Raw genomic sequence first — 15,568 nt, forward strand, 5'->3', positions numbered from 1 at the left:
GTGGGAAGCTTTAGCATTTAGTCACACAAACACGGTGTTTCCTTGTTTAAAATTCCCGGAGGTGAAGCTTTACTATGGATCAGAGCGGTCAAGCCAACATGGATCCCGACCACTTGTCAACCGGCAGGTTTTGGTGAGAAAATTGTGGTAAAAAGTCGCCTCTTACCGGAGATCAGCTGAGCTTGCGCCATCCACGCAGCTGCAGTCGACTTCCCTCAGAGACTGGTGTCAAGACACCCGTCTACAAACCCCTCCGACTATCAGGTACTATTAAACTCACTAAAACACTAGCAACACAATAGAAAGATAAGGGATTTCCCAGAATTATCTTAGTAAATGTGTCTAAAAACATCTAAATCCGTCCCAATGCAATCGCCTTTTTTTTTTTTTTTAGTCCTTCGCTATCAATATCATCATTCACAAATTTTTCATCCTCGCTCAAATCAATGGGGAAATTGACGTTTTCTCGGTCCGAATAGCTCTTGCTGCTGGAGGTTCCCATTATAAACAATGTGAGGACGTGAGGAGCCCTCACCCTTGTGACGTCATCGTCTGCGACTTACGGTAAATGCTAGGCTTTTTTATTAGCGACCAAAAGTTGCGAAATTTATCGTGGATGTTCTCTACTAAATTCTTTCAGCAAAAATATGGCAATATTGTGAAATTATCAAGTATGACACATAGAATGGATCTGCTATCCCCGTTTAAATAAGAAAATCTCATTTCAGTAGGCCTTTAAAACACTTCTTTTTATTTTATTTTTTTCCGTTTTGTGGGGAAAATAAACTTAGTTTTGTCACAAAAGTACATCCATTTTCTACCGCTTGCCCCTATCGGGGTCACAGGGGTGGCTGGAGCCTATCCCAGCTGCAAGTCGCCACCTCATCACAGAGCCAACAACTTTTTCCTAATGTTATATTAACAACTGTACATTAGTTTCTCGCACATTTTTATGACTTTGATGGTGTAGTTTTCATCTTTTCAGCACATCCTGTTTGCCTACAAAGGGTTAGGAGAAATCTCTGAAAAGGCCCCCAGCGGGAATGATGCAACCTCGGCACCGCAGTGCAACGCCGCTTCAAAGTGACTCCACGGCGTGCACCGCTTCTTGGCTTGTGAAAAGCTGAAGGACTGAGACGCCGCCCCCTGGCGGCTGGCTGCTTAAGGTGCGGGTCAAGGGTCGTCATTAACATACAAACTTAATCAGTTCCCACGAGGTCACACATCGTGGCCTCCACTGTGCACATCCTCGACACACGCACGCACACACAAAGGTTGCCATGGAGACGAGCATGCTGCTCCGTGGAGGTCGCCATGGCGCCAGTGTTTACTCGAAGCAGAGGCGGGCAGAGCCAACTGTGAGGCTTCAAGTGGCTGACGAGCGTTGAAAGCACTCAGGACAAGATTCTCTGGAAGCCACACACACACACACACGTACATACACACAGACACACAGACACACACACACACACACACACACATGCATGAGGGGGAGGGGGCTGCCAGGTGAGCAGAGAGAGAGAGAGAGAGAGAGAGAGAGAGGTTTCGGTGTCCATCACCTTTGACCGTGAGGACAATCAAGCTTTTGTTCTTCTTCTTCTGGACAAATACTTGATGGCCTTCTATGCAAATGAGTTTCTCTTCTTCGTAAAGTGATTCATTCTTCCGCCGCACGGTCACACAAGGCGATAGGGTACAGCGTGAGCGAGGAGGCAGGATGACGGTGCAAATATTGACACTTTATTACTCGGGACCACAGTGTACGGACGCTGCCGGGTCACATGACGTCGGGCGCCTTTTTGGCAGGTGCTGATCAAAAGACGGACAAAAAAAAAAAAGTCCTCATGATGAAAACCCGAGAGCGTTTTTTGAGTGGTTCTGCCTATAAAACGAGCCAAGGAGTGGACCTGAACTTTTGAATGGTTCTAGAAGCATCCAAAAGACGGGCTGGTTGGGAACATTTGCTGGTTGGACGGGGGGGTGTCCCTAAAGTGTGGACACTAACCTGTTCAAAGTATACAAAATGGACCGATGTTTACATTTATTTACTGTACATTCCGGACTATGAGCCGCTTATTTTTTCCTACACATGCGGATTATAAAATGGTGCAGCTAGTTTATGAATTTTCTTCACTGACGACCATAATGCAAATAGTTGTTTTTTTTAAAAAGCAAAACAATTTGTGTTTTTCTTTGTGCTATGGCGCAGTGTTTTAGACGAGTTTGCTCACTGCAGGTGCTGCAGTGCCTTCAACCGGAAATACAAGTGCCATTCCGTCTTCTAGCCGTCCATAGCGTTTTTACTTGTATGGACTATACATTCGTCTGTAAGTTTTACAATATAACCAAAACAATTCTTACTTACTAAACCGTCCCATGTGAGATGCCTGGAGGAGTCTTTTCATGCATACGTACGTATGAGCTATTGTAATGTAATGGAGCTGGCTTTTTTAGCATTAGCTGGTATGCTAACACTGTGTTAGTCTTATTCATTTAGAATGGAGTTCTTTTTGTATTGTTTCAGTTTCACAAATTCACTAAAATGTCACCGTGGAGTTATTTAGTCTGTTTAGCTGATTGGAGAGTTAGCTTCTGTAACTAGTGGTTCCATGACGATGACTTCTGGTTTGTTTGATCAGCCGTTTTACTGCCGTGTTACAGACACTGTTTGGAAACAATTAAGTTTTGTAAATAAACATTTACAGAATATTTCTGTATAAATAACTCATACCTGCGGTTTATATCCTGGTGCGGCTAATATATTGAAAAATTGTGTTGTTGTTTTTTAAAAGGAGTGGGTGCGGCTTATATACCGGTGCCCATGTAGATAAAGGGTGTTTCTAGGTAAACCGCTTTGAGTCTCTAGAGAAAAGCGCTACATAAATATAAATCACTTTACTCTATAGTCCGGAAAATACGGTAGGAATATTTCTAGTTAAATATTTTATTATAAAATGAATTCTTATTCTGGTGGTTAATTACATTAACAAAAAGTGTGCATTTTGTTGGTTGCTGTGGTACAATCCAAGTTAACACTGCCATGCTTTTATTTTGAAGCTTACATTACATTGAACAGGAAGTTTTAATGCGTTGTAAATAGACAGTAGTTATGTTGCTTATATTAACGATACTACTACTAATAATAATAATAACACGGGACCATTTTTCATAGAAATGTCAACTTAAAAAGGCACTCATAAGTGCAACAACTTGTTGCTTATATCAACCATAATAATAATAATAATAATAATAATAACACGGGACCATTTTTCATAGAAATGTCAACTTAAAAAGGCACTCATAAGTGCAACAACTTAAACGGGAAAGACCTAAGCTGGTAAAATCATAAAAAAATTAAGTAAATATATATAATACGTTATTTATAATGGTGATGAATTATGTATTAATTAATTTTAAAAAAGGTAAATTGGATGAATGTATGTATTATATGTCCAGACTTTAGGGTCCCCCTGATAGCTCACAGAAAGAATAAATTAGCACAGGAAGTCAATAAATAGAAGACTCAGTTGAACTCACGTGTCTCTGCCCACAGTTTGGAACCAAGAAAGTGTGCCGCCAGGACATAGAAAATACACCATGCTGCGGGCCGACTAGAAAAGGCGAATACTACCGGCGGTGTACGGGGCACCAGGAGGCACAGGCTGGTGGTGTTTTTAGGGGGCGGAGTCGGGCTAGCTCAGATGGCAAAGTCGTCCTGGGCGGTGGGGCTGAAAGCGGAGCTCCGCAGGGCGTCCAGGCAGTTGACCAGGATGAGCGTCCCGGTCAGGTGCTTCCAGCGTTTGGTGATGGGACTCTTCATCTTGTCCAGGCCCAGGTGAAGGTCCTGGATCACATCGCGGTAACTGTCACCGATCTGCGCCGCCCACGTGACCAGGAAGTCGTACGCCGGTTTCCACATGGCCTGCGGAAACATCACCAATGCATCGTGCGCTAAGAATGAAATGTTGCCTTCACTGACACTCCGAGTGTAACAGTACATGGACGCACCTCGCTGTCCACTACGCCGTTCCTGTCGCGGTGCGGCGCCTCGTAAGCGTCCATCTGCTGGCGGGAGACTTTGGCCAGCCTCTCTGCCAGCTCCCGCCAACGGCCTGCCACCTCCACCGCTGTGGTCAGCAGGACGAAGTCCATAACAAGACGGGCCACCAGACCCTGACAGTCCAGCTTCAAGAGCGCCTGTGGGGACCAGACCTCTTAGTGAACATGACAGTATAGTAATAGCAGGGGTATAGTACAGTATAGTTTACTTTAATATAGTATATGAGTTGTAGTATAGTACAATATAGTATATTTTACTTGAATATAGTATAGTATAGTGTAGTTTACTTCAATACGGTATAGTAGTTATAGTATAGTATAGTGCGGTTTATCATAATATAGTATAGTATGGTAGGAAGAGTATAGTAGAGTACAGTATAGTGTAGTTTGATATAGTATAGTAGTTATAGTATAGTACAGGGGTCACCAACGCGGTGCCCGCGGGCACCAGGTAGCCCATAAGGACCAGGTGAGTCGCCCGCTGGCCTGTTCTAAAAATAGCTCAAATAGCAGCACTTTCCAGTGAGCTGCCTCTATTTTTTTAAACTGTATTTATTTACTAGCAAGCTGGTCTCGCTTTGCTCGACATTTTGAATTCTAAGAAAGAGAAAACTCAAATAGAATTTGAAAATCCCCCAAAACTATTTTAAAGACTTAGTCTTCACTTGTTTGAATAAATTCATTAATTTTTTTACTTTGCTTCTTATAACTTTCAGAAAGACAATTTTAGAGAAAAAATACAAAACACATATACTTTTTTACCTTTTAAATTCCTTCCTCTTCTTTCCTGACAATTTAAATCAATGTTCAAGTAATTTTTTTGTTTTATTATTGTAAAGAATAACAAATACATTTTAATTTCATTCTTCATTTTAGCTTCTGTTTTTTTGTATTTGTGAAATATTTCTTCAAACTTATTATGATTAAAATTCAAATGTAGAAAATCTGTAGAATCAAATTTAAATCTTATTTCAAAGTCTTTTGAATTTCTTTTAAAATTGTTGTCCTGGAAAATCTAGAAGAAATAATGATTTGTCTTTGTTAGAAATACAGCTTGGTCCAATTTGTTATATATTCTAACAAAGTGCAGATTGGATTTTAACCTATTTAAAAAATTTCATCAAAATTCTAAAATTAATCTTAATAAAAAAAAATTACTAATGATTTTCCATAAAAAAACATTTGTAATTTTTTCCAAAAGATTACAATTAGCTTGTGTTTCTCTTCTTTTTTTCGGTTGAATTTTGAATTTTAAAGAGTCAAAATTGAAGATAAACTATGTTTCAAAATTTAATTTTTATGTTTTTCGTGTTTTCTCCTCTTTTAAACCGTTCAATTAAGTGTTTTTTTCATCATTTATTCTCTACAAAAAAACCTTCTGTAAAAGGAAAAAAAAATGTACGACGGAATGACAGACAGAAATACCCATTTTTTAAAATATATATATACATTTATTTATTAAAGGTAAATTGAGCAAATTGGCTATTTCTGGCAATTTATTTAAGTGTGTATCAAACTGGTAGCCCTTCGCATTAATCAGTACCCAAGAAGTAGCTCTTGGTTTCAAAAAGGTTGGTGACCCCTGGTATAGTATAATACTAAATACAGTATAGTAGAGTTCAGTTATTGTATAGTAGCAAAAATATAGTATAGTGCAGTTTAATATAGTATAGTAGTTATAGTACAGTAGCAAAACTATAGCATAGTACAGTGTAGTTGTTATAGCATAGTACAGTATAGTAGCATTAGTCCAGTATAGTACAGTATAGTTTAGTTTAATATAGTATAGCAGTTATAGTATAGTAGAAAAAATATAGTTTAGTACAGTAGAGTATATATTTTATTCTAATATAGTATAGTAATTTTAATATAGTATCGTAGCAAAAGTATATTATATTATAGTTGTTATAGTATAGTAGCAATAGTACAGTATAGTAGCAATAGTATAATATAGTAGCAATAGTATAGTAGCCGTAGTATAATATAGTTTATTAGAAATGGTATAGTATAAATTAGAGCTGGGAGATATATCGAGTTTGAAAGGTATAGCCATGTATTTTTAAACAAGATATGAATTAAAAAAATATCATATAATTGATCTAATTTTTTTCATGTTAAAATGTCCAAACACCGCTTATTTGTTGTGTTCCTTGTTGTCCCCGGCAACACTCCATGGGCTCCCCTTCCCTCTTCCAAGACATGCTTGTCATATCCCCCCACTGCACTAACCACATCAACACACTAGCATTCATGATTGGTTGGTTGGTTTAAAATGATGAGTCACGATTGGTTAAGATTAGGGCAAAACACTACGGACAGGCCAATCAAAGGCAAGGTAAGGCGGGTCATCGAACAAAGGAAAGGAAATCGCAACTGACATCCCAAATGACAACGAGAGAGTCTGAGAATAAAAAAAGAGAATATTCAAGCGAAATGTACAACGAAGTGAGGAAGATTATAGCCGCACGATTAAGTAAAGTCACTTACTTTGTGCTGACCATTTCTTTTAGGACCACAGAACCATACGTATGTGACAGTCCATTACATCGTTGACTGGGAATTAAAAAGTGCCTACCTGCAGTTTTTTTAGTTTTATCTGAGTTTGATACATATTGTATTATTTGCACAGTTATGTTATTTTATTTTAGAAACCAGTTTCCTAATGAGTTGGGAAATTGTGTTAGATGTAAATATAAACGGAATACAATGATATGCAAATCATTTTCAACCCATATTCAGTTGAATATACCACAAAGACAACATATTTGATGTTAAAACTGATAAACCGTTTTTTTTTTTGCAAATAATTATTAACTTTAGAATTTGATGCCAGCAACACGTGACAGAGAAATTGGGAAAGGTGGCAATAAATACTGATAATGTTGAGGGATGCTCATTAAACACTTATTTGGAACATCCCACAGGTGTGCAGGCTAATTGGGAACAGGTGGGTGCCATGATTGGGTATAAAAACAGCTTCCCAAAAATTGCTTAGTCTTTCACAAGAAAGGATGGGGTGAGGTACACCCCTTTGTCCACAACTGTGTGAGCAAATAGTCAAACAGTTTCAGAACAACGTTTCTCAAAGTGAAATTGCAAAAAATTTAGGGATTTCAACATCTACGGTCCATAATATCATCAAAAGGTTCAGAAAATCTGGAGAAATCACTCCACGTATGCGGCATGGCCGGAAACCAACATTGAATGACCGTGACCTTCGATTCCTCGGACAGCACTGTATCAAAAACCGACATCAATCTCTAAAGGATTTCACCACATGGGCTCAGGAACACTTCAGAAAACCACTGTAACTACATACAGTTTGTCGCTACATCTGTAAGTGCAAGTTAAAGCTCTACTATGCAAAGCGAGAGCTATTTATCAACAACATCCAGAAACGCCGCCGGCTTCTCTGGGCCTCAGATCATCTAAGATGGACTGATGCAAAGTGGAAAAATGTTCTGTGGTCTGACGAGTCCATCCATCCATCCATCCATTTTCTACCGCTTATTCCCTTTCGGGGTCGCGGGGGGCGCTGGTGCCTATCTCAGCTACAATCGGGCGGAAGGCAGGGTACACCCTGGACAAGTCGCCACCTCATCGCAGGGCCAACACAGATAGACAGACAACATTCACACTCACATTTACACACTAGGGCCAATTTAGTGTTGCCAATCAACCTATCCCCAGGTGCATGTCTTTGGAGGTGGGAGGAAGCCGGAGTACCCGGAGGGAACCCACGCATTCACGGGGAGAACATGCAAACTCCACACAGAAAGATCCCGAGCCTGGATTTGAACCCAGGACTGCAGGAACTTCGTATTGTGAGGCAGACGCACTAACCCCTCTGCCACCGTGAAGCCCGGTCTGACGAGTCCACATTTCAAATTGTTTTTGGAGATATTCGGCATTTCGTCAACTGGACCAAAGGGGAAGCGAACCAATCAGACTGTTAACAATACAAAGTTCAAAAGCCAGCATCTGTGATGGTATGTGTGTGAATTAGTACCCAAGGCATGGGTAACTTACACATTTGTGAAGGCACTATTAATGCTGAAAGGTACATACAGGTTTTGGAACATTTCCATCCATCCATCCATTTTCTACTGCTTATTCCCTTTGGGGTCGCGGGGGGCGCTGGTGTCCATCTCAGCTACAATCGGGCGGAAGCCGGGGTACACCCCGGACAAGTCGCTACCTCATCGCAGGGCCAACACAGATAGACAGACAACATTCACATTCACATTCACACACTAGGCCCAATTTAGTGTTGCCAATCAACCTATCCTCAGGTGCATGTCTTTGGAGGTGGGAAGAAGCCGGATTACCCGGAGGGAACCCACGCAGTCACAGGGAAGACATGCAAACTCCACAAAGAAAGATCCCGAGCCCAGGATTGAACCGTGACTACTCAGGACCTTCGTATTGTGAGGCAGACGCACTAGCCCCTCTTCCACCGTGCTGCCGTTTCTTTTGTGTGCTGTAAATACCCATCTGGACGAACTGGTTTAATAAAACAGCCACTGACTGTTTACAGTACAGTTGTCATTCACTTCAATTTCAGTGAATATCACTCCAAAAAAATTTCTTTATATGTATATTTTCACGGAAAAATATTTATAGATATATATCGAATATCGAGTTTAAGCAAAAATATATTGAAATATAGTTTTTCGTCCATATCGCCCAGCCCTAGTATAATATAGTAGCAACAGTATAGTATAACTTAGGGTTGTACGGTATACCAGTATTAGTATAGTACTGCGATACCAATGAATCATATTTCGTACTATACCGCCTCTGAAAAGTAACGGTCCCGCACTACCGTTGTCGTCACGTTTGTGTCATTGCTGGTTTTACGAGCAGAGGAGCATGTTCCGCAGCGCGAAATTACAGAATACTTACAAGCAGACCCAGTGTGTAGACAGAAAAGAGAGAACGGACGCATTTTGGCCTAAAAACTAACGATAAATATGAAGCTAAAACACTGAAATGCCTTCAGGAAGAAAGGTGCTTTAAGACATGGCTAGCTAGCTAGTGGCTAAAATCCATCCGCCGTCTGCAGTGTTTTAGCTACTTTTAAATCATTAATCCTCGCCTCCATGGCGACAAATAAAGTATGTTTCCTACAAGTATCATCCCTGCAGGACGAGGAATAGCTAAACATGCTTCACTACACACCGTAGCTCACCGGCATCAAAATGTACAGTGGGGCAAAAAAGTATTTAGTCAGCCACCGATTGTGCAAGTTCTCCCACTTAAAATGATGACAGAGGTCTGTAATTGTCATCATAGGTACACTTCAACTGTGAGAGACAGAATGTGAAAAAAAAATCCAGGAATTCACATTGTAGGAATTTTAAATAATTTATTTGTAAATTATGGTGGAAAATAAGTATTTGGTCAACCATTCAAAGCTCTCACTACTGGAAGGAGGTTTTGGCTCAAAATCTCACGATACATGGCCCCATTCTTTCTTTCCTTAACATGGATCAATTGTCCTGTCCCCTTACCAGAAAAACAGCCCGAAAGCATGATATTACCACCCTCATGCTTCACAGTAGGTTTGGTGTTCTTGGGATGCAAGTCAGTATTCTTCTTCCTCCAAACACGACGAGTTGAGTTTATACCAAAATGGATACATGGATGATACAGCAGAGGATTTGGGTGAATGTCATGTGGTCAAATGAAACCAAAATAGAACTTTTTGGTATAAACTCAACTCGTCGTATTTGGAGGAAGAAGAATACTGGCACGACAAACACGCCCAGAGGAGATAATGTTTGAAAAAAAGGTGACCGGTCTTTACAAAACTTTTGTTTTGAAGGGGGAATTGCAAACTTCCTGTTGATTTTTGCTGGGGGTTGTCAATATATAAAATGTAGGTCTAAGTGAGACCTACATAGAGGTTTTTTGTTGGACTCCTGGAAGTAACAGGCAGTTTTGTCTATGTTTTCTTCCTTGGAGCAGTTTTGTCTGTGATTTATTCCTAAAGGCGTTAGAGCGCAAATTTGAGTCTTGGGGTTAGGTTTTTTAATTAGATCGCAATCTTCGCCAGTCTTGATGTGTGCGTCCAGTTTGGTGAGTTTTGAAGCATGTTAAGGGGGTCACATTACAGCTCAAAGAGGCAAAGGTGAGTAATTTTACAAAACTTTTGTTTTGAAAGGGGAATTGCAAACTTCCTGTTGATTTTTGCTGAAGGATGTCAGTGTATGAAATCTAGGTCTTTGTGAGACCTACATAGAGGTTTTTGTTTCATGTCGCTACGACATTCCTACTGGAAGTTACAGGCAGTTTTGTCTGTGTTTTCTTCCTAGGGGGTGCTAGAGCGCAATTTTTAATTATGGGGTTAGGTTTTGTGTTTAAATCGCAATGTTCGCCAGTCCTGATGTTTGTCAAATTTGGTGAGTTTTGAAGCATGTTAAGGGGGTCAGATTATAGCTCAAAGCTGCGGAATAATAATAAAGAAAGAAAGAATAAAACGCTAGAAATTCAATAGGGCCCTCCGTCCCAAAGGGACATTCGGTCCCTAATAAGGCAACAAGAGAATTATCGCACACTTCTGTTTTGTAAAGTAAATTTGTACAGCCAATATGAGCATCTACATCAACAATATGATTTGCCTGAGAAGCTGGACAGGACAAAAAAAAAAACAGACAACCGCCATTGCAAGAATCATTTAGGGCAGGGGTCACCAACCTTTTTGAAACCAAGAGCTACTTCTTGGGGTACTGATTGATGCGAAGGGCTACCAGTTTTACACTTTACATTTTGGGTATATATATATATATATATATATATATATATATATATATATATATATATATATATATATATATATATATAAATATATATATATATATATATATATATATATATATATATATATATATAAATATATATATATATATATACACTGTGTATATATATAGTCATTTGTAAGCTACATGTAAGTGTGATTTAAACAAGAATAGCTAAATAATTAAATCTATATATATATAAAAAATGGGTATTTCTGTCCGTCATTCCGTCATACATTTTTTTTTCCTTTTACGGAAGGTTTTTTGTAGAGAATAAATGATGAAAAAAAAACTTAAATGAACGGTTTAAAAGATGAGATAACACGAAAAACATTTAAATTAAATGAACCAAAGTGAACCATTAAATGAACCAAATAATGACTTATTATATCTTTGTGTAAAATATTGGACACAGTGTGTTGTCAAGCTTATGAGATGTGAAGTGAAGTGAATTATATTTATATAGCGCTTTTCTCAAGTGACTCAAAGCGCCTTACATAGTGAAACCCAATATCTAAGTTACATTTAAACCAGTGTGGGTGGCACTGGGAGCAGGTGGGTAAAGTGTCTTGCCCAAGGACACAACGGCAGTAACTAGGATGGCACAAGCTGGAATCGAACCTGCAACCCTCAAGTTGCTGGCACGGCCACTCTACCAACCGAGCTATGCCTTCCCAGATGTGATGCAAGTGTAAGCCACTGTGACGCCACTGTGACACTATTGTTCTTTTTTTTTTTTGTGTAAATGTTTTTAATGATAATATCAATGAAGGATTTTTAATCACTGCTATTTTGAAATTGTTACTAATATTGATAATATTCATTTTTGTTTAGGGGTGTAACAGTACACCAAAATTTCGGTTTGGTACGTACCTCGGTTTAGAGGTCACAGTTCGGTTCATTTTCGGTACAGTAAGAAAACAACAAAATAAAAATTTTTGGGTTATTTATTTACCAAATTTGTAAACAATGGCTTTATCCTTTTAACATTGGGCACACTATAATAATTCTACCCATATTAATCCACATTAAACTGCCTCAAGTTGTTGCTTTGATTAAATAAAATGACAAAACCTTTCTTTTTCATACAAAAAGTGTAACATTAAACAGTTTCAAGTCAACTCATCATGCTTAATTTATTACAGCGTTTGGGAAGCCTGTAGTTGACTTTTATCACACACACACACACACTCACACACACACACACACACACACACACACACACACACACACACACACACACACACACAGCAAAATGAGGTAACCTAACGCTAAAAGCTAATTAGCCTTCACCTCAACCCAGAACTATGAAAGAGCTGAGCTGCAGTTTAAGTTTCTAGAAGGTCAACGGGTTCATAGTGATGTCTGTAATAGTTGTGACTGGGAAGTGTTTTTTATAATTTGGGGAGAGTACGATGTCAGCTGCTAAACACATATCTGCTCATCTCGACGACGGAGCACTGACTCCATGCTTTCTGAATACGCACTGCTGATTGGCTGTTACATTGCTCTGAATACGCCCTGCTGATTGGCTGTTACATCGCTCTGAATACGCCCTGCTGATTGGCTGTTACATCGCTCTGAATACGCCCTGCTGATTGGCTGTTATATCGCTCAAATATATGCCCTGCTGATTGGCTGTTACATCGCTCTGAATACGCACTGCTCATTGGCTTTGTATGTAACCAATCAGATGGTTGTGTGGGCGGGACAATGCGGTTGCTCACTTTTCAGACAGAGGCAGCTGCAGAGCAGCTTGTTAAGACTTTAGTACACAAACTTGTTCGATACACCCTCGTACCGAACCGAAACCCCCGTACCGAAACGGTTCAATAAAAATACACGTACTGTTACCCCCTACTACTTTTAGATTGTACCGTGTCATGTTTGTGTGTCCTCAATTGCTCTGTTTATTGCTATTCTGAATGTTGCTGGGTTGGGTTTGGTTTTGGAATTGGATTGCATTGTTATGGTATTGTTGTGTATTGTTTTGTTGGAATTATTAATACATTCATAAAAAAAAAAAAAAATAATTAAAACGGCCAACGGGCAGCGGGCGACCCATCTGGTCCTTGCGGGCTACCTGGCGCCCGCGGGCGCCGCGTTGGTGTCCCCTGATTTAGTGTGACACCCCCTGGAGGAAAACACCAGCCCTGCATCAAGAAGAATTGGTTGTCAAGGAGACAACTCCATACTTTTGTCCATGTCTTACAAGGACAGTGTGAGGTCAGCTGTGTGCAGGACTGTGACAGGAAGTGGAGGGGGAGAGGCGAGCAACGTCAAAGAGCAGGGGGGAGGGGCTCTAACAGTCTCACAAAAGAGGAAAGCCAAACCAAAATAAGAGTGGGGGTACACTGAATAACAACAATGGCAGACAAGCATAGGCTTCATACCACGTGATGGTGAGTGTCACAGCGCCATCTAGTGGTGTGGTATGCACACTGCAGTCGACAGTGACTGCAGCAGTCATGGCTGAAATGTGTGTTTGTGCGTGCGTGTTTTTGTGTTTCCTGAAGGTCCTCAGACTCTCGCTGCATGAATCAGCTTGTCGAGAGTCAAGCCGACACGTGACAAACAAGGGCAGCGTTCCAAGTCGCCCCCGCCATCACAAACACAAACCCCGAGTGACCTGGCGGCGGCTGATAAAGAACCGTCGTCCGCCACAAGTCTTTCTCTCAATCTCCACTTCATTACTTTTCTATCTCATCTTCATTTTCCTTCCGACGTCAACCATCTGCCGCTTCTCTGTTCCATCAGCGTCTTGTTGGCCTCCCTGTCTTATGTCTCGTTATGTCCACGAGAAGACCGGTCTGACCTCTAACCTTCTGTCTGATAAGCTGAAATAACTTGCACATTCCAGCAAGTTCCCCCCTACGAGGGCGGGGGTGGACCGGTGATGCTAAAAAAAAGCAAATAGGGGACAAAAGATGGAGAAATGAGACATCACAAGGACCAGAGTGGACTCTTCAAAGTCTTGGTCTACAAATAAGACCTTATCTCGCTCAGGATGCTTCTGCAGAGTCATGAAGCTCCGCTGCAGAGCCCACATGACATTCCACAGGCTCGCAACCCGCTCACTAGGTGAGTCTCAAATGGCATACTTCCCAAAGTACACTAGGCGTAGTAGTACACTTTGTACTTAGCTCCCGACTGCGCACATTGTCACGGTGCTTACACTTACAAAGGCAGTATTTACCTGCTTCTTCTTCTTTTATTCACTACTTTCTTCACTACATATGGAGCTTGACCCATAGAGGTCTGCCATTTTTATTCAGTTGTCGTCCCAAGTTCTAGTCAATAAGCTTCTCCTACAGTATGCTCTTGTTTTGGGGCCAACTGGCTGGCACATGCGTGCAAAACTCCTGAGCGGTTGCCATTTCTAATACAAAGTAGTGTATAGTTCTACCTTATATGTGTCAGTAGTCACGTTATCAAAGATAAAAACTACAACATTTCTAATACAAAGTAGTGTATAGTTCTACCTTATATGTGTCAGTAGTCACGTTATCAAAGATAAAAACTACAACATTTCTAATACAAAGTAGTGTATAGTTCTACCTTATATCTGTCAGTAGTCACGTTATCAAAGATATAAACTACAACATTTCTAATACAAAGTAACGTATAGTTCTAACTTATATGTCAGTACAAACGTTATGGAAGATAAAAACTACAACATTTCTAATACAAAGTAGCGTATAGTTAAATGGGTTGTACTTGTATAGTGCTTTTCTACCTTCAAGGTACTCAAAGCGCTTTGACACTACTTCCACATTTACCCATTCACACACATATTCACACACTGATGGAAGGAGCCAACTAGCACCCATCAGGAGCAAAGGTGAAGTGTCTTGCTCAGGACACAACGGACGTGACGAGGTTGGTACTAGGTTGGATTTGAACCAGCGGCCCTCAGGTTGCGCACGGCCACTCTCCCACTGCGCCATGCCGTCTTATATGTCAGTAGACACGTTATGGAAGATAAAAACTAAAACATTTCTAATACAAAGTAGCGTATAGTGCTTACTTATATCTGTCAGTACTCATGTTATGGAAGATAAAAACTACAACATTTTAAAAAACAAAGTAGCATAAAGTGCTTACTTATATCTATCAGTAGACACGTTATGGAAGATAAAAACTACAACATTTCTAAAACAAAATACCATATAGTGCTTACTTATATCTGTCAGTAGACACGTTATGGAATATAAAAACTACAACATTTCTAATACAAAGTAGTGTATAGTGCTTACTTATATCTGTCAGTAGACACGTTATGGAAGATAAAAACTACAACATTTCTAATACAAAGTAGTGTGTTCCAACCTTTTTTGAGTCAAGGCACATTTTTTTCATAACAAAAATATGGAGGCACACCACCAGCACAAAATGTTAAAAAAATTCAACTCCACCAGGTTGTCGTGCCTTATTTTGATTTTGTTGTTGTTTCCTGTGTGTAATGCTTTAGTTCCTGTCTTGCGCTGTTATTTTGGTGACCTTTCTTGTTTTGTTGGTGTTCTCCAGTAGCAGCTTCACATCCTCCTTTGAGTGCTATTCCTCGCAACTGATTTGTTTTCCTAATCAAGACTATTTAAGTTGTGCGTACGCGATCCTTCTTTGTGGGGACATTGTTGATTGTCATGTCATGTACGGATGTGTGAACGCCGTCTTTACTCCACAAGCTGTAAGTTTTTGCTGTCGTCCAG

General features: G+C 40.1%; 1 protein-coding gene across 2 annotated transcripts in view; it reads right to left on the reverse strand.

Annotated features, from left to right (window-relative positions):
- Positions 1 to 1,718: 1,718 nt before the first annotated feature.
- Positions 1,719 to 15,568, reverse strand: part of LOC133538087 (SH3 domain-binding protein 4) — a 47,087-nt gene continuing 33,237 nt past the window's right edge. For both annotated transcript variants that reach the window (XM_061879377.1, XM_061879378.1), the window contains 2 exons: positions 4,009 to 4,197; positions 1,719 to 3,922 (listed from right to left, as the gene is read on the reverse strand). In XM_061879377.1, the coding sequence (XP_061735361.1) occupies positions 3,698 to 3,922; positions 4,009 to 4,197 (414 nt within the window). In that variant the 3' untranslated portion in view covers positions 1,719 to 3,697. The remainder of the gene's footprint in view (positions 3,923 to 4,008; positions 4,198 to 15,568) is intronic.

The sequence above is a fragment of the Nerophis ophidion genome, linkage group LG19 (genome assembly GCF_033978795.1).
Source record: "Nerophis ophidion isolate RoL-2023_Sa linkage group LG19, RoL_Noph_v1.0, whole genome shotgun sequence".
In the NCBI taxonomy this organism is placed as follows: domain Eukaryota; kingdom Metazoa; phylum Chordata; class Actinopteri; order Syngnathiformes; family Syngnathidae; genus Nerophis; species Nerophis ophidion.